We start from the raw sequence: 25,881 nt of genomic DNA, 5'->3' as shown, positions 1-25,881 counted from the left end.
GAAAGGTTAGCTTTAAATGACTCGTATGTACGTACACAAACTAGCTTCGAGGGTCCGCACTGCGGAGCAGAAAGTTACGTCTCTTCCCGCAAACCCAGAGTTTCATTATCTGCCAATCGCAGGTCAGGACTTCTCAGCCGAAACGCCCACGGGCTATGATGGGCATTAAACGAGCCCTATTGGTGATGAGAACATGAAAGCGGTGGGTTCAGAACTGACCAATAGTATGCAGGAGCCTGCAGTTGGGGCGGGAGGAAAGTACCAACGAAGTGCGTGATGCCGCTCCGGGAAGCGAGGGCAGGAAGCTAGGCCAGCCAATGGCCGCCGCGGGCGGGTGTCGGCGCGCGTGCGCACTGGGGGTCCCGGAGCTGCAGGCGGGAGGTTGGGGGAGGGGAGCGAGCTGGAGCGCCGCGGAGCTCCAGCCGCCGCCGCAGCTCCCGCCGCAGCGAAGAGGCCATGTTGTGTGGTGTGTGGGGCGGGGGGAGGAGGAGGAGGGAGTAAAGCCGAGCGAGGAGACGGCAGAGACACCACACACGGCACAAGATGGCCGGAGAGGCAGCAGCAGCCCCAGCTGTCAGGCGGCCTGCCGCGGCCCGCGGGCTCGCCGCTGCGCTGGGAGCCGTACCCCGGCGGCCCGGAGGGCTCTGGGAGAGCGGGGAGGCCGCGGCTGGGGCGAGGCGGCCGCGCGCGAATGCGGGAGCTCGCGGCCGGAGCGCCCGGGGAGGCCCGGGCCCACGACGCCCGTGGCTCCGCTGCGGCAGCGGCGGCGCCGGTGGCGCGCGCGGCTGGGAGGCGGCTTCGCGCCGTGGGCGGGAGGCTGCGGCGGGCGACCGGTCCTGGACACGCGAGGAAGAGCGAGCCGATGGCGCCTGCGGTCTCGCTTCGACCCGGTGAGTGGCTCCCCTGCTCCCTTTATTGTCCTTTGTCCTTGGGAGGAAAAGCACGACGTCCTTGAGCGCGGGCGGGAGGGGCGGCGGGTTGGCTGCGGGCTCTGCACACGCAGCCCCGGGCACTGCCGCGGAGGGCCGATGCCACCGGAACACGGGGTCGGGCCACCGCGTTCCCGCTGCATACTCAGCCGGGCGCCGCGCTGCGGTCCGAGCCAGCGGGGAGAGGGCGGCGGCCGTGCCGTGGAACCCCTGCTTACTGTGGTGAGTTACTGTGATACTTAGCGTGAAATAACCACAATCCTCCGTTGATGGGCTTTTAAAATTTTTTCCTGTGAGGTGGGAACCGATCTTTGGGGTCGGATCTAAAAGAACAATGGAACCTCTCACTTCGCTTAAACCAAAATAAAACTTGTCTCCCCCCCCCCCCCTTTCTCCCTTTTGGGTGTTGGCTTTTAACTCTTTCCAAGCTGCTTTTGAGAACGGCTGTTAATGTTATAGTTGCAAAGCTACCTTTCACCTTGTTAAACGTCCGTGACGTTTGTTGTCTTTTAGAAAAGGTAAGTTACAGGAGTGCATCTAGTATTTCAAAAATGACGACGGCAACAAGGCAGTTTAAAGGAAGTAGATTTGATAATTATGGTGCAAGATGATGGCGTTTGATGAATACAGCTTATTTTGACCGAGAACTTTCGTTAAGACGATTTGACATCCTGATACTTGAACATAGCCGTACTGCTTGATACTTTTTTAAATGAGTAGGAAAAGCCGTTATCAGTAACTTCTCACTTGAATGTTAAATCTAACTTGAGGCGGTTCCTACCCCCTTACAAGTTAAAATTCATCTTGTTTAAAAGAGAATGTATATACTATTAGAAACCTTGGCCATAAAAGTTAAGGAATATTCTAAAAGCAGAGCTCTTCATGAAGTTTCTTAGTGTAAACTGAAGTAGGACTGCCATTGATGGGCGATGAAGAGGGGCCATATTTGTTGCATTTGTTGCACGTATAAAAGTCGAGATGTGCTTAAAAACGGAACAGTATTGAAACAACAGTTCTAAAAAATTTGTTTCTGCATACTCATTTCAAAATTATTTGAGGTAATTTAATATCAGTCGTTGGAAGAACAAAATAGAAATGCTCAGACCTTTGTGTATTTTTGAATATATTTGTCTTCATTCTGCGGAGCTCTTGTGCTGTAAAGGTGAATAACTGCGTAAAGACAGTGTTGGGGAGAATTACGTAGCACATCTAAAATCAAAGGTGCAGATTGATTGGACCTTGTTTCATAGGGTATTTACAGTAGAAAACAATTGGAATACCTTTTATGGTGTATTACATATTCTATCAGTTGCACATACCTTGATTTCTCAGAATTAAAGTACCAATTTTGTTTTTTCAAAAGAATGCTTTGGAATATTTTATCACTGAAAGTGGCTTTAAAGAGATCGAGAATGCAGTTCAGAATCCTTTTTGAGTTATAAAATATGAAAATAATTGTTAGCAGTTTAAGATCTATGATCTTTCATGATAAATATGGTAGGAGAAAGACAAAATATTCTGGATCCTGGTTTGGTATTGAATGAAGGTCATAGATACCACAAGTTTTAGAGCTGCTTAAAAGACAATGCTAATACCCCATTTGGTGAGATCAAATAGCTTCTAGTTTAAAATTTACAGTAACCAGTGGCCATTTTAAGTTCACTAATTTCTCCTGGAGGAGTTGATTTTTAATACTTATAACTATAAGAGCTATTTGTAGATAGTAAAAAGAAAATTAAGATCGTGGCATTTTTTAAAAACATTGTTAATGTCTCCTTTGTTTTTGTTTACCTGACTTAATGGAAAAAGGAAAGCAAGGGATAGTCATTTGCATTTTCTGTGTGCCTTTTCCTTAGTATGTGTCAGTACCTTCCAAATGAGGAAAACAAAGACTGATAGACATGGGCATTTGAGATAGGAAATAACTGTAGGCAGAAATGTCCAGGTTGTGTCACTCCACATTTTTACCTGAATCTTGTCTTTGGAATATTTTTTCATTTTTTATCACACTGAGTCTTTGGTCAAGAAAATTTTAAAAATCAAAACATTTAAATATTTTTTCTTATTTTCTTTAAAGGTAACTTACAAGATGATAATTCATGTGGTTGCCGATGATTCTGAGTATACACAGCTTTTATCCCAGGTAAGATTGGTAAATATATTGGTTTAACAAAATTAACTTGATAGACTTTTGTTTTGCCTTTTTGGTGACATATTTCTAGCATTCAGTTAGTATTCATGATTTTAAAAAGTAATTATGAATGAATACATGAAATTAAAAAACCGTTTAAAAGCCCCTTTCACTGAGTAAGTGGTTAGAGGAATATTCATATGGCCATTGTAACATAGTGTACCTTTGAATAGTACAAATACTGCAGGCTTTTAAGGCTTTGTTTAATTTTGTTAAGAAGGTTTTAGAGCCAGGCATGGACCAAAATGGTTTCTCCCCCACTTTAAGGGCAAATTATTTTTACATTTTTAAATACTTGAGACTTAATAGGATATTTAAATTTTTTTGCCATTCAGACTAATAGATTTTAGGGAGCAATATGTCAAAAGTTAATTTAGAGCATTGATAGTTTCGGTTCTGTATAAAGTTTTAAAACATTCTATTTTGTTACTGATTTCTTCATTAAGTTGTTTAGAATGTTGTTTTGTTTTCTCCAAAAGGTGTGCCATTTTGAAGACTGAGACTATAGAGTTTTAAGAATAAAGGAGAGAGCCCTTGGGAAATTCTGTATTGTATATAGCAAGTAAGTTTTTTAATTGTTAAATTTGAATATTTGCCAACATTTGGGTAGGAATATATCATTAAAGTTTGTCAATGAGAAAAACTGTTGGACCTTGTATATATAAAAAAAGATGAGAAAATATCCAAATAGTTTTACCTTAAACTAAAGCCCTTTTGTCTTAAGACAGTTGATACCTGTAACATATATCAATGCATACAACTATACCCAGTAGCAAGACATTTGATCTCAATAAAATGATGCTTGCCTTTTCCCAAGGGTTAAATCTGCATTGTTAAATTAGTGTTGTCTTTATAGTCTGAAAGATACATTGTTTAGTTCCCTTCCCACCCTGTCATAAAACAGTGTCCCGAAAATTTATAATTATTATTCCCTTTCTTCTTGAACTGTATTTCACAAACTAAAAACAAACTTTTATGGCTTTATTATTATATAGTTAAAATAACTCATTTTTAGTAGTTCTTTAAACAACAACAAAAATCAATAGATTCCACAAAACTAAATGCACTGCTCTTAGAGGCTCTGTCAGTGTCCTGGTGTTTCTGAACCTAAAAGAGAAATAGTTTTTGGGTTCAGCATACCATGAAATGATTATTTTAATAGGTGAGTATTAAGGTGAATGCAGAAAATGTGACTCCTCATATATGTAAAGAAACAAATCTGTCCATATAAGCTTGAATCCAGAAGTAATATTCAATTACTATTTGTAAGTGATTGGCCACAGAAAATATGAAATTATAAGTGATGCCTTGGGGAAAAAAAATAACCAAGTGACTAGTTAATTAAAATGAAAGATCATATTTACTTCTATCTTGGGAATATATGGAAAATCAATTTGTATTTACCTTGTTTTGGGTCAAATAGGTAATAAGGGGAATAGACTAATTTTATTGCCTTAGTGAAGTTTTGTTTCGCAGTTCAGGTTTGTGTTTGTTGTATAAAAAAGAAAATGATACACTTTTAAAATCTATAATCTTTCTTAATCCTATATTCCTATAACATACGTGCTAAGATTAAGATTTCCTTTTTGAAACTGATGGAATGTGTAGTTGTCATTTGTTAAAGTTATAAAAATTGAAAATGAGCTGTTTCATATGATGCTATCAGACCTTATGTATAAATTGGCAATATGCTTTATCTGAGGTTTTATTTGGACAGAAAAGAAAACAGCTGGAGGTTAGAAATATTAAATGAAATTTTAATATTTTGATTTAATAAGAGATGTAACTACTAAATTTCTAGTCTTTTAGAGGCAGTTTTTATAACCAGATAAATGATTAGAGTAAATTGTTTTTTGAAAAAGAACATATATTATCTTTATGATAGTGCTTATATTCAGTGTGAATAGTTATTATTTGAGCTAATTTAATGGAAAGGTTTACTGTCATGAGGTTAGTCATCAGATCTTACATAGATAGGAGTATGTGGCCTACAATGGTATATGCTTTATTATATATGATCAAGGTAAGTGTTTGGTCACGTATTTTCTATTTATGGATTAAAGTAACGAATGCTTAAATATTTGGCTTTATCTTAGCATTTTGGACAAATTCTTTAATTCTTTAAAAATCTTATTCTAGTTGTGTTTATGTTGGAATATATTTAATGTTTTTATAGCTTTAAAGGATTAACATAACAAAATGTTGCAGCTAGTCACGAGTGTTTTTGGATCATAACTTGACATAGTTTTTAGCATATAAAATAGGTAATTATAATGTAAATTTTCTTTAACTTTCAGTTTCTGATCATAGTTTCTTGACTATTTAAAAATTTAGGTTGTTTTCGAGTTAATTTATGGTTTTTTTCTCTGATATTTGTATTGTTGGATCAGATGTATGTGATGACTAAGCAATCACGGGCGCTGCCTATAATGTAATGTAATGCTTTCACTGATTTCTAGTTTAGTAAATACATTTAAAGACGACCATAAGTGTAAAGATTTGTAGTCTGTATACCTTATATATTTTATTTCTTTTAATAGACATAATTATTTCAAGTAAATATACTTTTGCATTTCACAGATAAATAACCTCATTTCACGAAGTTCTAGGTTGGATGTGATGTTATTTTTAAATTGGCTATTCTCGATGTAATCAACTTTTAAAGTTTTTTTTTTTTACTTGTTTCTGCATTTTTTTATTCTTTTGTGGTATTGGAGATTGAACTCAGCCTTTGCACATGGTAGAAAAATACTATCACTGTCATCTCAGCCTTGCTTTCTATCCTAAAAATTTACATTTATGTACTTGTGTGAAAATGGAGGTGACGACCAGCCTTTAGGAATTGTCCTTCCCCCAACCCATGGATTATCAGGATTGGCATCAAAGCAGTTTTGGTAGCATACTTTTGACTCTTTGAAACAGAATTTTACTGTGTAGCATAGGCTGTGCTTAAATTTAAGGTAGTAATTCTGCATTATCCTCCAAAAGTGCTGGGATTACAGATGCCAGCCATCATGTCTGTTACCCTAAATTTAAGGATATTAGGAATTTTTTAAAGATAGGTGACCTGGTTTTTACAAAATGTGTTTCTGATGATGGGATTTATACATTATCTAATGATGCTCCCTAGGTCTGTGCTTCAAGAAACATTTTTTACCTTAAACTTTTTTTTTTAATTTGTTTGTATGTGAGTGTGCTTGCAAATTCAAATTTGAAGGTCAGAGAAGTTGAGTAGGAATCTTCTCACCTTGTGGATTGTTTTAGGAGATAGTATTGCACTGTCTCACAGGCCCCATTTTAATAATTTGAAGTTGTATTTCTAAACATGAATGAAATAATTGTAAGATTTAAAAAATTGTATGGAATTGTTATTCTGCCTACATCGTATTCTGCCTACATGTATATATTTGCACTACCATGTGAGCCTAGTGCATTCGGAGTAAAGGAGAGGTGGTTGGAGTCTTTGGAGCTGGAGTTAAAGATGGTTGTGAGCCACCATTGGGTACTGGGAACCAAACCCTTCTGCACGGGTGTAAGTACTTTAACCTAACCTACTGAGTCATCTCTTCAGCCCCAAGAATTAAGTGGTTAATGTGTACCAGTAATCATAATCCTTTTAATTCAGATTATCAAGGTGGTTTTAAAATAGAATCAGTGTGTGTGTGTGTGTGGGGGTTCTTTTTTTAGAGATAGTGTCCTTGGTCCTGAGTTGTGGGGTTATAGCTGTCAACCATCATGCCTACCTTAATGATTTATTTTAAAGGAATTCTCCTTAAGAAATGTCTGTTTATCTGGGACTGCTCAGGTTGGACAAGGATGACCATGAAAAACTTGTCTACACCTCAGAAATGTTTGGATTAACATAGTTGCACATTTATTTATGCCTTGCAAATGACTATCACTAACCTATCTTTGTAAATATTTTCTAATTCAGTGTTGTTAAATTTTAATCTTAAATTTAAAAGTTTAAGGGATTTAAGAACCAACAAAAGTTCTTGACTTTTACTGCCAAAGAGCAACCATTATATGCTTATTTATATTCCCTAAAGTTTATTTTTACACCACAAAATAAATGTTAAAGTATATGAGATGGGTAGGGATTTGAGGAAAATCAGACTCTTGGTCTACTTAATCTGAAGTAACTGGACTCTCATACTTTAGGAAAGGAAGATTTGTGATAGATTTCATCAATGTTAATAATTTCATTGTGATGCAAGGTGAGATCAAAAGACTTTGGTGGTTTTAGAGCCTACTTTTTTTTGGACTGGTAGGTCACATTATCAAACCACTGTGAGATACTTCTTAGAGAATCCTTTTTAACAAGATTTCTTAAACATTTTCTACTCTTCTAAATGATCCTAAGTCAGTTTGTTTAATTTTGAATCCAGGACTTCATAGATATTGTCATAGACGGGCATCTCTTCCCCTGAGTGAGTTTAGTTTCCTTCTGTGGTTAATAGAATCTTCCTGTTAAAGGTCAGATTGCACCTAACTTTAAACATTTTAAGATCATTGCTTTCCATTTCTTATTAGGAAGATATTTTAGATCCTATTTTAATGGAAATATTTAAACAGATCTTGGCTATGTTTCTAGTTTATGATTTACAAAAATAAATTTAGATTTGATACATAAACAGGAAATTGCTTTTATACTTGCAAACAATTCTTAAGTTAGTTTGATATCTTAAAATCTTAAACTTTAGCCGGGCGTGGTGGCGCACGCCTTTAATCCCAGCACTCAGGAGGCAGAAGCAGGCGGATTTCTGAGTTCGAGGCCAGCCTGGTCTACCAAGTGAGTTCCAGGACAGTCAGGGCTATACAGGAAAAACCCTGTCTTGAAAAACCAAAAAAAAAAAAAAAAAAAAAAAAAAAAAATCTTAAACTTTAAATTTTTAACCTTTCTTTCTAAAAACCTTAAATTGTTAGTTTTATACTGAGCTTTGAAAACTTTATGTGTGTGTGTTTGTGGGTCAAGAGGGAAAACCTGTGTGAGTCAATGCTCTTTTTTTTTTTTTTTTTTTTCCATGTGAGTTCCTGGGAGTAAATTTGGGTCTCAGGCTTGTCAGGCTCACCCGGTGAGCCATCTCACTGTCATTTTTGGTGGATGGATACATGGTCTCATGTATATAACCCAAATTGATTTTTGAACTCTCACACTTTTGAATGCGGGGATGAAATTAATTTTCAAAACAGTTTTCTTTTGCTGTTGTTTTAAATTCAGGCCCTCACATATATTAAGTGTTATACCACTTAGTTATACCACCTAGCTTTATTTTCTTCCCTCTGCATAGCTTTGGCTGTCCTGGGATTCTGGGATTCACTCTTTAGATCAGGCTAGCCTCAAACTCAGAGCACTGTCTGCCTCTGCCTCCTGTGCATTGGGATGAAAAGTGACCACCACCACAGCCCTCCCCTATTTTGCGATTATTGTAATTATACAAAACCAAGGTAAATGGAAAACTCACCCTTGTCTCATATTTAGTTTTGAGGAACTTAAGTCAGAAATTAGTGAAAACTCCTGATATTGCATAGATAACTGTATATTATTATTAGTGTTAGTGTTGGAGTGATGGGTCAGCATTTAAGAACCTGTATATTGGAAGGACCTAGTGCTGTTCTCAGCACTCATACTGCTGTAACTCTAGCTCCAGAATAGCCAGTGCGCGCGCGCGCACACACACACACACACACACACACACACCATAAAAAGAAATCTTAAAGAACTAGTGTTAGTCTAACTAGTGTTAGTCTAATAGGTGAGTACAACTGATAGTAATTGGAAGTGATGCCTAAGGTAACATTTTATTTAAAAGATTGATTATATATGGGATCATACTATGTTGCTGCTAGCATATGATAGATACTGAGTATCGTAGTAGGGAGGAAGAAGGAGCTTGCAGATGGGTAGCAAAGGGTTTTAGAAGGCTAAGAAATGTATTAGATGGGAGGCCAGTATATTGATTAATGATGTGGTGTTAACTTATATTCTCTATATTTTCAACATCAGATAGCCAGTCATATTAAGGCAGGAGATCAGTTATTACTCATGGAGTTCTTGGGGGAATGATATCTAGGCTTGTAATTTTAGTAATTTGTTCTAGAGTTCAACTCTGGCATTGGCAAAAATCTAAGATTTTGTCACAGTTTTCCTGTCTTTTGCTTGGAGTAGTTTGTTCATAACCTATATTTCTTGGTCTGTTGATTTCTTAGAAGGTATTGAAGTTGTAATGTAAGTCATAGGAGTTAATACAATTTATTCTGTTTTTTTTGCAGGAATGTGAATCCTTAAATGGAATGAAAAGCCTATACCATAGACATCGAAGCCTTTAGTAAGTCTTTACTTATTGGGTTTATTTTTTAATTTTATGTGTAACTAGGAATTTTAAGTTACTGATTTGGAATTGTAAGTGCATAGCTTTATCAAACCTGTAAACAGTGTTTTAAGAGTAGATTTTTTTTACATAATTATTCATAATAATTAAATGTAAAGTTTATTTTATTTTTTTTTTAAGATTTATTTATGTATATGGGTACGCTGTAGCTGAACATATGGTTATGAGCCACCATGTGGTTGCTGGGATTTGAACTCAGGACCTTCAGAAGAGCAGTCTGTGCTCTTACCCAGTGAGCTATCTCACCAGCCCAGTTTATTTTTTTTCTTTTTTAAAGGATTCTTTTTTTAAAAAAAAAGATTTATTTATTTATTATATGTAAGTATACTGTAGCTATCTTCAGACACACTAGAAGAGGGAGTCATATCTCGTTGTGGATGGTTGTGAGCCACCATGTGGTTGCTGGGATTTGAACTCAGGACCTTTGGAAGAGCAGTCGGGTGCTCTTAACCGCTGAGCCATCTCACCAGCCCATTTTATTTCTTAAGACAGAGTTTCAAATTCTATACTGGAAGTTTTGGAATTCTTTATGTGGAACAGGCTGGCTTTGACCTCAAAAGAGATTTGCCTGCCTCTGCCTCTTGAGAGCTTAGATTAATGACAGTGGCACCATGTCCAGCCTACACATGTAAATTTATTAATCACATGTTGCCTTTCTCCCTTTATTTAAATATTGAAACATATTTACCCACCTAGCCACCTACCCATTCACCCATCTATTTGAAACAGGGTCTAACCATGGGCCAACCAGGAACTCAGTTATGTAGATTGGGACAGTCTGGAATTCAGAGATCTACCTACCTGCTTCTGGTTTCTGAGTGCTGAGATTAAAAGGCATATGTCCACCACAAATGGGGTCAGAAAATTAAAAGACCAAAAACTCCCATTTGGACTTGTTTCCAGTGTCCTGGATATATATATGGCACATTTACCTGTATTATATAGATCCTGTAGTGCTTTCCCATTGTAGTTTTACAGTTGAGAATACTTGTACTGAAATGGACACATAGATTAGAACATTCACTGAAAACAGGTCATGGTCCTAGGGTCTGAGCTTGCTACTTTGGTTCTTTCTAGATAATAGAAATTAATTTTAATTGATTTCTAATTGTAATTGGTTCTGATAAATTAACTGAACTTAAACTTCAAGACTGAAAGTTTAGCCTTATTGACATAGAAATTGCTCTTTGAAAGATAGTATTACCACTACTGTGAAATAGTTTTGTTTTGTTTTTTTTTTTAAATTCCAAAGTAGACAAGTAGTGGGAAAGAGTAAAATGGGGAGGTTGGTATAAATCATTTCGGGTGAATTGCCAAAAGGATTTGTTGTTCATTGGCAACAAACTTATAATTGTCTTACTAGCTGCTTCATAGCAATAGAAACATTCGGGAGTCCAGATTCTGCAGGATTCCCCTCCCCCCTTTCCTACTTGAGACTGGCTATTAATGGCCTACTAAACAAGGTTTGTGTTTTTCCTGAGGGAGCGTGAGGCAGGAGACCCCAAATTAGTCTAATGCAGGTGTCTAGTCTCCTCTATGATGACAGTTATGACTGTAGATGCCTGGCACTTGGTAGTTACTTAGTAAATGTTTGTTGGGTTGTAGTGTTAATGTAGCTTTTATAAAACATTATTAACTAGTGCTTTGATTATAATGAAAGGCAAAATAGAATTATTAAAATATAAATGTTATTAATATAAAATATGATAGCTGTGTTTGAAAGCTAAAATTTGGTCATAATAAAAATTAGAAGTAATCTATGTACCTCCCCTAACTTGGTCTTTTTAAATCGGTTTGTAATTAGATTAGATTGTAAACTCATAGAAAAGTTTACTTTTATCAATAATTGACCTTATCCCTTCATCAGATTAGCTAGTCTTTCTGTAATAATTTTACTGTTACTTTTTATACCTATCTTATTTAAGATCCAGACTTGTTAATATATTCTGTTGAGCATTCAATCTATGTTAAGAATTAGACCAAATAGGTGTTAGGGTTTCTTTCCTAATGTATTAAAATTTCAAGACAAAGCAAAAGACAGAAGTAAGTCATAAGTGTTAAGTATATAATTACATGACAGAAAGGATGATACTTTGTACTAAAGATTAACATTTTATTAACATTTTATGTTAATCTTTAGTTGTAAAACAAGCGTTTTTTCTGAAAAATACAATTTCATTAATAGTAGTACCCTTACAGCCATTTATTTAAAAAAATTAGGAATCATTAATTTCTTTTTAACTTTCTTTGTTCCTTATATTTTTCTTTGCTGTTAAAACTGGTAAAAATATGCTGGACACGGTGGCACATACCTGTAATTCTAGCTCTTGGGTGGACAGGAGTCAGATGTTCTAGGTCATCCTTAGTCACAGACTGAGGCTGCTCTTCATTTTAAATGTAAAGCTGGTTGAGATAGAAGTAAAGAAGTGTTTTATTCAGAGAGCCTGCTTACACTCCTGAAGAGTCAGTGGCCTGCACTTTAGTTAATGTCTAACCTATTTGAAGATACTAATCAATTTTCTGTTCCTAAATTATGAATGATTCTAGTGACTGGATTTCCAGAGATAATTTATTGACTATCTTGGTGACATAAAAACTTAGATTTGAACAGAAAGTTGTTCTTAGGATAAACATATGTACTTAGAAGTACAAAGTAGAAAATTACAAAATAGCATTCTAACCATACTAAGTTTGAATCTTAAACAGGTAGAACTGTTCAGTGTGTGTGTATGAGTTCAAACGTTAATATAGAAAGAGATGTAGTTGATTATTTATATCCACTCCTATTGAACACCCCCTCCCCCAATATAATACTAGAGGCAAAACTATTCTTAAATAAGTGACTCCGTAATCCTGTGTTCTCAAAGATAGTGTTGCTGTTAGAACTCTTCAGTGTTCTAACTCTTCAGTTGGAGATCCTTATGCTTGGATTACTGTGATGCAGTGGAATACTTTCACTTTATCTTCTCTTATGTGCCAGCTCATCTAATCTCCATTGTCGCAAGAGGTAGTCATTAGGCTCTTTGTTGATTTCCACTGAGGAGCTGTGCATTTTGTTAACATTTGCATGTTTCAAGTGCTCATGTTTGATTCTTTTCTTCAAGTAAATCGTATACTTGTAAATACAATTTCTGTTGTATTTGAAACTTCATGAGTGCAAATGACTTACTTCCTAGTAATTTTTTTTTTTTAAAGATTTATTTATTTATTATATGTAAGTACACGGTAGCTGTCTTCAGACACTCTAGAAGAGGGNGTCAGATCTGGTTACGGGTGGTTGTGAGCCACCATGTGGTTGCTGGGATTTGAACTCAGGACCTTCGGCAGAGCAGTCGGGTGCTCTTACCCACTGAGCCATCTCACCAGCCCCCTAGTAATTTTTAAAAGATCTTTTTATTAGCTTTCATTCTTATGAAATATATTTGCTTTTAACAACATTCTTACTTTTTTTGGCTTTGGGTCTAAGGCTTTGCATGAGTGCATTTTGATCATTGATTTATAATGTAAAAGTTGTCTGTTTTCTTTCATAGTTTTAAATTACATCATTTGATGACATGACTGCTATGGGAGTGCAGATTTTGAGTAGGTTTCTAATGGTAATGTCATTAGTTTTTGTTATTTATGAGACTGTATCCTACTCCAGCTTTAAACTTGGCACAGTCCTCTTGCTTCAGCTTTTCCTGAGTGCTGGGATCTCACGTGGAAGCCACCATATCTGGCCTTTTTCATTTTTCTTTTCTTTCTTTTTTTTTTTTTTTTTTTTTTTTTTGAGGTTAGTCCCACCTAGCCATGGATGACCTTGAATGATTGGTCCTTTATCTCCCAGATTCTGAGATTATAGACAAGGGCTGCCACCATGTCCAATTTTATATGGTTCTGGGGCTCAAGCCCAGAAATTTATGTATACTCTATGAATGTACTACTCTTCCTTCTGAAAGATACTATGCTTTTTCTTACCCCCCCTTTAAAAAATTGTTTTAGAAGTAAATTGTATAGCCATTACTTAATTTTAAGGAAAGAACAAGGCAAATAGTAGTTCATTGATACAGACATACAAGGAATTATATTTCATTTTGTAGGATTTGGGAAGTTTCCAAAATCTACTAGAGACTATCTTGATGTATAGATTCTTACCTGGAGCTGTGACACTCCTTACTCCTTTAAGGAATTGTTTTTTAATAGGCACCACTGTCTTTTGATTGTCTAGTTTTTTTTTTTTAAGGTATTGTTTTATAATGTGTGTATTAAAGAACATACCTTAATTTAAGTTAGGAAGACAGAAAATTAGCCTAGAAGTAACATATTTTCATATTGTTTTATTCCTGCAGTTACTGACTAGCTCTACAAGTTGTGTTGGAAAGTTGTAGAACATATATGGAAGACCAGGAATTAAAATTAAAATGTCTTTGCCAGCTCAGGAGATGACTCAGCATTTAAGCTTTTGCTTGAGAACTTGTGTCCCCCAGAATGCAAGTAAATACCCAGATACCACCTGCCTGTAATTCCAGGTGGAGATGGATCCCAGAGGAAACTGGTTATCTAGAGATGCCAAATTGATGAGCTCTGGGTATCACTGAGGTGTCTTGGTTCAAGAATTAAGGTTACGATGATTTTCATTCTCAGCAGCAGTATCATCCTCAGATCTACACATGTTCTTGCCCCACGTGCAAGTGCACCCCCACTACTAAGACGTACATACACATGAACTCAACATGAAAATTGTAAAGAATGTTTTTCAAGTTTTTTGTGAGCATGGTCCTCCAGACACAAGAAGTAAAATCCCCTGGATTCTCATCTCTTCCTTCTTTCAGTTTAAACTGTTTAAGTAATAGATTAATTTTTTCAGGAGGAACATAATGATGTTTTTGCAATGAAATTTTAGTTGTTTATAATTTGAAAAGAGATAGCATTTTTGTGGCAAATTCCAAGTAAGCCAGCAGAAATATTTCAGATTTTTTCTCATGTGACTTTACATTCCCTCCACTCTCAGATATGAAGCTATAAAGGTGCTTCTAAGTAAAATTAATATCTATAAGACTGTTAAAGTTTGCCATGCAGTTAGCTACTGCTTTTTAAAAACAATCCCTTAATATTAAATAATTAGTTTTCTTTGAAAGAGCTTGGGAACTTTTTGCAATTTCAATTGTCCACATGTGGTTGTAATTTAGTCTCCTACCATTCTTGAATTTTAATCTTTGGTTTTACTTTTCATATATGCAGTATGATACTCAGGTTAAGTTCTTAAGAATTTGACCCTTGACTGTTACTATTTTTAATGGATACAAATGTATCTGTGACAGGAGAACTTAAAATATGTGAATTCATTGATTCTGTCTTTGAGAGGTTGTTATAATAGTGCTGTTTCATTAAAGGTTTGTGTATGGTAGAGAATATCTTCAAAGTGGATAGAATTTTCTGTTTGAAGAAATAAGATGACTGTTACTCCAACAGAATTTTTTTTCTTCTAATTTTTTATGAAGCACCCCGCTTGAAGAGTTTGAAATGGACTTTACCACAGAAATCAAGATGGCAGCCCATTATGGGGAATTGAGGAAAATGGATTAATGCAAGAATGCTGTAATATTACACAACCAACACAGGATTCTTTTAATGTGGATTCCATGAAATGAATGATTCTTACCCGCTTATGGACTTATCCACAAATGGACAGTGGAATTTACTTCCTAAAGACATATTACATATGTACATTTTTGACATCTGGAGAAGATTCTACAATTCTACAAATGGTAGTTTGTATTCCTGGAATTTCTTGCAGTTTGATCTGAAGTGACCTTATGGAATGTTAACTTTAATAAAAATCTCTAAAACTTAAAAAAATTTCTCAGTTTGGGCCTTTTATAAATTTTTTCAGTGGGCGTTAAACATTAAATGTTCATTTTACCTTGATAACATTTTGACCTTTACAGTTGCTTTTCATTAAAGTATACTGAATAAAGCTGGTAAAATGGAATGGTTTTATTTGGGATTTATGTGTATTAGAAAATCTTGGTTTTCCTGTGTTTAAGTGGAATGGTCCTTTGGTTAAAATAGATATATTCTCTCTTCCCCTTCCCCCTTTCTTCTTTTTTTTTTTGTTTTGTTTTGTTTTTTTCAGGACAGGGTTTCTCTGTGTATCCTTGGCTGTTTTGTTTTGTTTTGTTTTTTCAGGACAGGGTTTCTCTATGTATCCTTGGTTGTCCTGGAACTCTGTAGACCAGCCTGGCCTGGAATTTGCAGTGATCTGCCTGCCTCTGCTACCTGAGTCCAGGCATTAAAGCTATACACACCCAGTTTTTTTTTTTGTTTTTTGTTTTTTGTTTTTTTTTTTAATTACAGGGTTTAAATAAATTCCTTTGAGTTTGGGTCATTTCAAAATATCTTGCATTTTAATCATTGGGTAATGGAAACTTTGAATGTGTCAAGAGATTATAGTGAATATATAATATAAAACAAAGTACTGGTCTCATTTCCTGTATAGTCCAAGACAGTCTCAGTGTCTTTCAATTTTTGTTGATGAAAGTCGTCCTTTGCCATGTGTTTTTAAAGTATAAATCATCTTGCAATGAAATGCTCATCTGAATATTTGAGTAATACTAATTTGTATTGTATTGTCTTACATTAGAGGCATATTTTTATAGTCTTTGGGTATACATTAAAAGGGTTACTTAATATGACAGTAGTGTAATTTACATTCGAAAAACAAATCCTTGTTTTTCTTGTTTTGTGCAGTTGGGAGTTTAAATGAATCATACCATGCTTTAGATTGGTTACCCATGGTTGAAATCAAATGCCAGGTTTTCATTTATTGCTACTTTGGTAATATGATAAAGCAGTGATGGGGACTTGTTGACCAAATGACGATTGATGGTGTTTTTCTCAGTATAGAGAACAAAGAATGAAATAATCTGTTATTAATGTAAACTACCCTAGAATACACATCTGTGGTCAATACAGATGCAGTGTTTGGATGATGTGAGGTGGTTGGTTTTTGTAAATTGAAAACTTGAGTTTTTGGATTTTGATGTAAATATGTTTGTAGACTTGAAACTGAATTATGAATTTTACATTTACTTAGATTTAACATAATTGCATTTGGTTGTGAAACTAAAATGGATTACTTCGTTGATGGAGTGAAATGGTTTTCACCAATAGGGTTCAGTAAAGGAATGTTTTGAGTTTTTTGGGCATGTGTATGTGGTTGATTCCTTGTTTGCATCGGAGAGAACACTTTGTTGCATTTGTAATTTTGTTTCTATAGACCTTGTGCTTCCATCTGGAGGGGGTTTGTCTTTGACAGTTGATAATTTGACAGTTGATAATTGGCTGGTAGATGTGGCCTATTATTTTAAGTGACCAGTGATTGATGAAATGTGAGTGTACTGAGAATTTGATTTGAGACATGAGTGAAAGGTTCTTTTGGTTTTGGAGTTGAGGTTGAGTGTTTGATTTAAAGATGACCAAGGTTGGTGTATATTCTTGAATTTGAAGTTATTAATTTTTCCCAAATATATATATATAAGAAGTAAATATGTTTGATATGTGGCATTTCCAAGGTTAATGGTTTACAAGGAAGTTTATTTCTTCTGGGGGAAAAAATGGTTGTATTAACTTTTGCTCTACTGCAGTTGAACACTAGGGAGGCGCTCTTGAGTTGTAAAAAAATTACCCCTTCCAGTTGAGGTGGAAAATTCCCCCTTAATCTTTAGATGTTTTTAGGCACCATAGAGAAGGCAAGAGTTGATTTAATTTATGGTGTTGAAATGTTGCTTCTATTTACAAGCCATTTTACCCATGATGGGGTGTTAATTTTTTTAAATATTAGTACTTAAACTGAGCTTTATAGTCTCTAGAAATTATCTTTATTTCAAAATGGCTTGATAAAACTCCACTTCCTGTCCAGGGAGGAAGTTATTTTAGCTCCAGGACTGAAATATTTAGCAGATCTTTAGACAAAAGGAACAAATTACATTTCTCTCTGGCTTAAAAAGGGTGCTTGAGCCAGAGGGGGTTAAGAAGCCCTTCCCCCTCCCCTGATGGGGTGGTCTGGAGGGGCAGGGAGGTGTGGAGTTGGGGGTCTTCAGGCTCACTTGGATGGAGAATCTGGTTCTTTTTCTTTTTCTTTTTTTTTTTTTGGTGGAGATGAAGGGGTGGGTCTATGGTACATCACCTGAGTTGTGGGGTAAATGTAGAGAGTGTCAATCAAAGGCAGAGCTCTCAGAGCTGGGAAGGAGGCTCTAGATGGCGGCTGTGCCTTAGAGAGAGCGCGCTTTGCTCCCTGCTTCGGTTCACTTTACGCAACTTTCCCTAACTTTCGGGCAGCCTCAGGGGGCCCCCGCAGCCCCCTGCCTCTTCTAGTGACTTACTGGGGTCGATCCGAACCTTTTTTTGGGAGAAAAGCTGCTTTTAGGAGCTTTCTTTTCGTGCCTTGTTGGAAGAAGCCGCCGTATTGAGAGCCCAGGTCGTTGTTTTTTCCAGCTTAGAAGCCATGGCGCACCTCCATTTTTGTGCGCTCTCCTAATGAGGTTTTTTTTTCCCCTTCCGGACCTGTTTTAGTATTAATTATTGCTTTATTTTTTGACAAGTCAACGTATTTGAGGATTATTTCATTTACTTTTTGTTTTTTAACGGAGGATTTTGCGTTTTTAAAAATTATTTTGGATCGGATATTTTTCTACTACTAGATAGGACTCTTGCTTTGGACATACTACATGGATCAGGTAAGTCCATGATAATCAGTGATAATTTAAAAAAATTAATGTTGAACTTTGCTTTATTTACTGTAAATATGAGAAATTCCTGGATGACGCAATAAGATAGAGATTGTTATTTGTACCCAGTGTGTTACTTTTGAGAAACTTTCCTTATTGATAGTGATGCTTCTACCCTTCAGTTTATCCCCCACTTATTTTAAAACGGAAAAATAGAAATATTTTGTTTTTTTTGGTGTTTATCTTTGTTGCATTACATGAATATCGCTAACATCGTCAGGACTTTGTTCCTGATAATAAAACCATCCACAGAAGCTGGGACCTTACCTTTCTTTCAACTTTTGACAGTAAATACCTGGGCACAGGACTTCAAAGCAAACACAGATTCCCCCTCCCCCTTAATATTTAAGAATTAAAAGATGATGAGAAATAAGGACAAAAGCCAAGAGGAGGACAGTTCGCTTCACAGCAATGCATCGAGGTATGAGCTATCAACTTTCTTTCTTTCTTTCTTTTTTTTCTTTCCGGGAATCCTCAGCTTACACTTGTTTACTTTGACAGACATGGATTGCTGTCTGTATTTCAAGAATTTTCTAACTTGGGTTGGTTTTTAAAGCGTGACCTTGAGATTGCTAACATGCCACACCCTGATTTTTTTGGTATCAATTTATGAAAGTTGAGTTGTGACTTAAGGCCTCTTACAGAATTCAGAAGGTAAGGTACTTTTCTACGGAGGGGCCTTTCCTAGAAACTGTAGTTTTTCAGTCAGTAAATTTTCAGGTTTTAGGTTTTCATGCTGCAGAAAAATGACCTTGTCTGTTTAGCCATTGCTGCATTGCACCATTTTACATACAAGGCAAATTTTTTTCTTTGAAGAATCTGGGATATTCAAACTTGTAACCGAGGGCCATAGAGCAGCCTGCTAGTAGTAAATTATAGTAAATAGACATTTGAGAAAGTTATATGAATGAAAAAATGTACATTTAAAAACGCAGTCACAAATAGGACCCTTTGACTGATGCCTTTCAGTTTATATTTTTGATTGTTTCTTTTGATACACGTGACAATTTAAAAATTTTTTTATGACTTATCAAAACCTTAATAAATAGTTCCTGAGATCATTAAATCTGTAACCACAAAAATCTTGGAATGCTATTAATACTTAAGCTTTGTGTTTGTTACTCTGACAATGTAATTGTGAATTTTATGCTTAAAATGTTTCAAGGTTTATGTTTGTATATATTAAGACAGTCCTTTCTGGTTGGTAATTGTATTTTATTTTATCCTTATGTTTTAGTTGGTGCTGCTTTAAATGTATGCATTTATTTTATCAGAGTCCTGGAATGCTTTCTATTCTGAAGCTTCTTAATGTACTGTTTGTTTAAATCATGATTTGTCTCTCATTCTTTGAAGTAGCTTATCAGTGACTGAAGTAATAAAGCATATATGACATTTTTTGTTGTATGACTGTATATGTTAATTTAAAAATGTGAATGTATTTCTGGATGTGTTCTTTAGAATTGTCATGTCATAGTTTTAAAATCATGCAGCTAACAAGGATGTGATTGGTATATGATCCAATTTTGATTTTACTTTATAATTTTGCATAAAATTATTTTTAAATTAGCTTTTAAATTTGGAAGTGTGGAATATAGTTTATTACAAATTGATTAATTTACTCTTTACTAAAAATGTTTTGAGTCTTGCCTCAAAAATACATTTCCAAATTTCTATACAAATTGAATTGTTACAATTTTGGAAGTCGTTTAAGTTGCATGTGTAATTATTGGGCCAAGAACAGAAAGGTTCTAATGCAAAATTAATTTTCTGGAAAGTAACATTTTGAAGGTATAGGAAACTTCAGACATTTGACAGATGAAAGACCCAGTATTAAACTTGTTACTCCCTTGAGTATATGATTTGCATATTCTCACCAGGGTTTTGGCTTTCTTATGCAAGGTTTTTTGTTTCATTGATCAGACTGCTCTAAGTAACATCTTTGAATAAACTTACTTTTATCTGGGTAATAACTTGGGCATTGTGATGCATTAATTCCTTTAGTCAAAACAAGAAGCAGGTTTGTAATGTTTTTGCCAAGTATAGTTTAAATCATATATTTGATGAATGTCCAGAACACTCCAGAGTCGTTGAAGATGGAGTTACTTTTAAATTACTGTTACCCTTAAGTTATATACATTATTAATGCATGTATACAGTTATGACATCACTTCCTTTAAAGATTGTAAAGTTTAAAGAATGTTTGTTTTGTGTGATATTTCTCCCGAGTTTAAATTTATGTTGCCCTTGTGTAGCTAGCCGTTCCTGTGTCATCAGCAGGTTGACACTGTAGAGACTTAATTTTTGAAATAACAGTGTTTATGGAACACAACTAAAAACACCAGCTTTGCAGCCAGATTCTGCAGGGATTGAAAGCAATTGCTTTCAGATCAAATACATTTTGTAACGAGAATCACTTGAGAGACTGGGATCAGCAAAAGCTTTAAGTAAACTTGTTTTCCTGTTTTTGAAACAAACACTATACTTTTTAAATAGTGATTATGTGTATTGCATTTTTTAAGTTAATGCAGAAGTCTAACGTGCTTTATATATCATGACTTTTGGAGATAAGTTTTTACTTTTTAGAATGTAATTTTAAACATTTCACATTTGTAAATTTCTAAATACAGTAGTCTTAGTGATGGACATAAGTTATATCCAGGAACGGAAGGGAATGCACATGTTCTAGGACATGGCTTTCGAAATTGAGAATTAAATTTCTCTCTATAAATTGCCTGCCTTTGAGCCATGTTTTGGTATCCAGAGATGTGGGTAAATCTTAACGTTTTTCGCTAGCCTTGTAAGGCAGGGATGATTAGAAAAGGCATGTGCGGTGTTTGTGTACTGGAACAGGCAGTTTTAAGTGGCAGCCATTTTATGACGCTCATAATACTTTTAAAAATCGAATTTTTAAGAAGGCTGAAAACAAATGAAACCTACTATCAGAACATCCCTTTCCCCACGTTCCCATTAGTACTCTGATGATGAAATAAAGGGCAACTCGGTAGTTGGCGCCGGCAGCAGTTCTCGGAGGCCCTGGCATCTTGGTGCAAGTCCAGCTCAGTCACAAAATGGCTGTTCCTTTGTGCCGCAGCGCTGACAGACATACTGCATTGCACTGTGTACTCGCCAAACAGCAGGAAGTTGCTGTGCGGAGTTCAAAGGCCGGCCGGCGCTGGCGGCGGGTGCTGATTGGCTGTGTGAGCGCCTGGTAACAGTAGGGTCAACGGTGGCGCCGTCGGCTGGTTCCGCCCCTTGACGTCAGGTGGAGTGGGCGGGAGAACGCGGTGACGCGTGGCCTGGTGCGTCGGTCTGCTGCTTCCTCTCTGGGCTCGGCTAGCGCCGGGGGCGGGGCAGAGGAAGGGAATTTCGGTCGGGACTTTCCGGTGGGCGGCTTCTTTCCGGACAGATTTGGATCCTTGCAGTCCTTAGGCCTGGCCTGTAGTGGTCCACACCACACCCGACAGTGTGTTCCCGAGCCCGTTCTTGGAATGTTTATCCTTTTTGGAGAAAAGACACAGTAATCGTAAATCTCCAAGTAGTAGTACGCTAGGTTTTTTTTATTTACAATTTTCGCCTTTTTTTTTTTTTTTTAATGTTCCGGTGCGTTTTCTCCCGTTTAGTCCCTCGTTCTGTGTAAAGAGATTAGTGAGTTTCATTTTGTTCCCAAAGGTTGAAAGCAGTTCAGTGTGTGTGTAATGTTTTTAATTCAAAGGCCTTAACGGGTGCTTAAGCTTTGTCATACATGGCTCATAAGCCAGGGGACGAACATTTGAGCTTGTCCCCGTGCATTTTTACTTGGTATCAAACATTTTCTCAATTGACATTTGAGGAAGAAAAACTCAGGTCAGTATCTTTAGTGGTTTGTAAGAATCTCAGTGGGGTAGTTAAATGTCCTAGGAACGTATATATTATAACTACAGGTGTCAGTGTGTTAGGCAATACATTACTGTTTAGTGTCCGCAAACTATTAAAGTGTTACTGGCACTGGCTAAGACTCAACCTTTTGGCTGGTAGTAGAATTACTTGGTAAGGTCTTGAAATGCCTTGGCTGTAGTCTCCCTTTAGTTCATTTCTAGTAAACTTCTGTGTGGCTGCTCATTTCGTGCCTTGTTTGGGGTCCCTTGTAAGAATGTATTTTTATTTTTATTTTTATTTTTTTTGTTTTTTTTTCCGAGACAGGGTTTCTCTGTGTAGCCCTGGCTGTCCTGGAACTCACTCTGTAGACCAGGCTGGCCTTGAACTCAGAAATCCGCCTGCCTCTGCCTCCCGAGTGCTGGGATTAAAGGCGTGTGTCACCACGCCCGGCTCAAGAATGTATTTTTAAAAATAGTTTACCAACTATGGCTCCAAATTAACTCATAAATAATGAATTTGACCTCGAAGAAAAAGCACTGTTGGTACATTTCTCTGATGTTTACTTAAATATTCTTCATTCCAGTATAGTTTAGGAATATTAAACTATTCCTTAGGAGACACTATTAGCAATTCAGTAAACTATACTATATTCAGTTGAGTGTGGGCAATAGAGTGTGGTGGCATATACCTTTCACTCATCGTTGACCAGTAAGTGGCAGAGGGAGGCGTACCTGTGAGTTCAAAGCCAGTCTGGTCTGCAATCAGCTCCAGGACAACCAGGTCTATATAGTGAAGAAAGTCTTAAAAATGGTAAGGGCTTCAGTGCTCCTAGAAATATTTTTATAGGTGTTTATCAAAGGAACAATTCCTTGTAATGTTTTTTTACAGATTTTCCTTTGTTGTTTAGGTGGAATTATCAGTAAATTATGGGATTTTAAGATTGTTATACAAAAGAATTACACAGAAAAATTTACTCATGGCTATTATGCACAAAATGCTTAACGTCCTTAGAGATCTATGTTTTGTAAGGTGGTTTTGTATTTGCTGGTTTCAATACATTTTACAGGGTTTACTAAATAAAGTCAACAAAAATAAACATGTTGACACTAGAAGGTAGTAATTCCATCTTCCATTTTTGTGTATTAGAATTAAATTATATTAGTATTAGGTTTTAGTGTTTGCTTGTAGCCAACATTGCATTGTGTTTATGAGAGAATAAACAGTTTTATGGAAGATATCTTCGGCCTAGATATTGCACTGAACAAGTTTGTGTTTATTATCATCACTGGTCTGGTGATATAGCAGCTGATTCCAAGTGGAGCCAGTGAACATAGCAAAATATTACTTTTTTTGCCCTTTGACCCTTTTCCTTTTCACCCTGTGTAAATACATCAGGATATGCCAAGTCACTTGTGCAGTTTCACTAATAAAATTTGGATTTTGGTGAGCTTTGGTGACACTTGACTTTAGTTCCAGCTGACAGGAGGCAAAGGCAGGCAGATACCTGAGTTTGAGGCCAGCCTGGTCTACAGAGGGAGTTCCAGGACATTGAAAAACCCTGTGTTGAAAAACCAAAACAAACAAAAAAATCCCTGTAAAACAAAACCCTTGTACTTTGTAATCTTTTTTGGGCTCTATTACAGATTAAGTCCGTGGGGTTGGGAGATGTGGCTTACTTGATAGTCTGTAAGAAGCCCCTGGGTTTGGGTCCTAATTTCATAAACTGGATGTGACATACCTGAAATGTTTTTATTTGGGATGTGGAGCCTGGAGAATAAGAAGTTCAAGGTCATCCTCAGCTTGGTAGAGTTTCAGACTAGGCCTGGATACCGAGATTCCAGAATAAGATAAAAAGGTAGAGTTGATAGAGGTTTGCAAACAATATTTGCTATGTTTTGCAAGCTAATTTTTTGAGGAATAAATGTATAATTTTATTTGACCTGTGCGTGCTTTACCTTGGGGTTCAGCCCAGCTGTCCAGCTTTGCACTACATAGTTAAAGATCACCTGAGAGGTCCACATCCTTACCCTGTCTCCCTGCATCCTTACCCTGTCTCCCTGCATCCTTACCCTGTCTCCCTGAGAATTTGGCAGCTACTACTGAAGATCCTTAGTGCTTTAGCTTTGCCTGACTACTTTAGAACTCTCTTCTTGAGTTCTAAAGTTTTCGAGACAGGGTTTCTCTGTGTAGCCCTGGCCATACTGGAACTCACTCTGTAGACCAGGCTGACCTGGAACTCAGAAATCCGACTGACTGCCTCTGCCTCCTGAATGCTGGGACTGTTTTTTTTTTTTTCTTTTCTTTTTTCCCTAAAGCTTTCTTGAGGTGTGTTACTTTAACAAAGAAGCTGTTTAAACTCCCGGCCCTTCTCCCAACCTCTGAGTTACTTTTGCATACCAATAGAAAGCACTCAGAGCTTGCTTATCTTAGGTGATTGTGCTGCAGCTGAGTTTTTCCCTCATCCACTCCAGCCAGATCAGGCAGTCTCTCCCTTATTTGCCAACTATTACTTGTTTTGGAACTTTAAGAGATTATTAAGAAAAAGGCAGACTAAAACTAATTTGACCCAAGCATCAAATGCCCAGAGGCTGCTTTCCTTTTTAAAGTCAGCAGTTTAACACAGTGGTTACTGTGTTTATGTGTCTGCTGTGACCTCTGATCCCTAATCAGTTTGTGCCTTAGTTGATTAGGTGACACTGGGCCAGAGAAATATTTGAGAAATATTTGAGCTCAAATTAGAACACGAGGATCAGGCCTTTGTGAAATAAGTAACAAGCATAGAAGGAAGCTGCAGTTGATGCTGTTTTTTGAAGGACCACCTTGTTTTGATGTTTAGCTGTCTTCCTGGCTAGCTATTATATTTTTAAAAAGGTTGTGGATTCTCCTGTAGTTTGACAAAAGTGGGTTCCACTATTTTTTTTTTAATGTATCCTTTCTATGTGTTTGGCTGTATACATGTATGTATGTATGTATACTATGTGAGTGTGCATGGTGCCCTGGAGGCCATGAGAGGACATTATCCCCTGGGTTGGAGTTAATGAAAATTGTGAGCTGCCATGTGGGTGCTAAGAACTGCATACTTACACCCTCTGCAAGAGTAGCAAGTGCTCTCCTAGGCTCAGCCAGCTTTCCCTTCCTGCCCCTTTAAGGAGCTGGGTAAAGGTTAGGCTTATTAGTTTTATGGTTTAATTCTCAGTCATGTTCTTGTTAGTCAAGAACTGTGTATGTGGTGGGTATCAATACAGTTTTTACTTTAGCACTAAAAGCCTCCATTGTACATTATTTGGGGGCGTGAGTGTAGACCTTGTTAATTATTACTGGGTTGTGAGGATGAAGTATTAGAATGCCTCTGGAGGTCCATAGGAAAGAACCTAGCACACTGGAAGCACCCAGTGAATGTAAGCTGCAACACTGTTTTCTTCTATTACTGCTCCCTAACCTTTCTCTGCAGTTGTAAGTTCCTTCTATGAGACAGGTTCTGTTTAAGTGCCCTACATGGTGGTTGCTGGGTTATCAGAAGTCCTTTTTAGACAAGTTAGGAGAGAGATTTTCAAGAATGACCTCAGGAGGCAAGTCCCCCTTTCAAATCTTGGGTGCATTTTGTATCATAAAGTCAGTTTTATTTTTTTCTTCCTCAGAAGAGCTAGCCTCTTTGGGAGCCTGATTATTCTTCCTGTTGTCTGAGTCACAGCCCTGCCCTTTGGCTGTATACCTGAGTTCCCCTCCCCTCCCCCTCCCCCTCCCCC

General features: G+C 36.9%; 2 protein-coding genes across 7 annotated transcripts in view; both read left to right on the top strand.

The window, feature by feature from the left end:
• Positions 1-317: 317 nt before the first annotated feature.
• LOC110313408 lies at positions 318-15,631 on the top strand. The gene is made up of 4 exons (XM_021187574.2): positions 318-890; positions 3,007-3,072; positions 9,394-9,449; positions 14,993-15,631. Exons 1-4 carry the CDS (start codon positions 318-320, stop codon positions 15,075-15,077), a joined length of 780 nt encoding a protein of 259 aa, XP_021043233.2. The 3' UTR covers positions 15,078-15,631.
• Positions 15,632-15,701: 70 nt separating this feature from the next.
• The window catches only part of Chd2 (chromodomain helicase DNA binding protein 2), a 113,693-nt gene continuing 103,513 nt past the window's right edge, over positions 15,702-25,881 (top strand). For 3 of the 6 annotated variants that reach the window (XM_029538520.1, XM_029538510.1, XM_029538537.1), the window contains exon 1: positions 19,905-22,123. In XM_029538520.1, coding sequence (XP_029394380.1) covers positions 22,023-22,123 — 101 coding nt within the window. In that variant the 5' untranslated portion in view covers positions 19,905-22,022. Of the gene's footprint in view, positions 18,230-18,568; positions 18,702-19,904; positions 22,124-25,881 lie in introns of those variants that run through there. The other 3 variants (XM_021189745.2, XM_029538528.1, XM_029538535.1) reach the window with 2 other exon arrangements.

The sequence above is a fragment of the Mus pahari genome, chromosome 1, assembly GCF_900095145.1.
Source record: "Mus pahari chromosome 1, PAHARI_EIJ_v1.1, whole genome shotgun sequence".
Classification (NCBI taxonomy): domain Eukaryota; kingdom Metazoa; phylum Chordata; class Mammalia; order Rodentia; family Muridae; genus Mus; species Mus pahari.
Note: the sequence above shows the minus strand (reverse complement) of the source record. Positions and strands in the feature narration are given on the sequence as shown.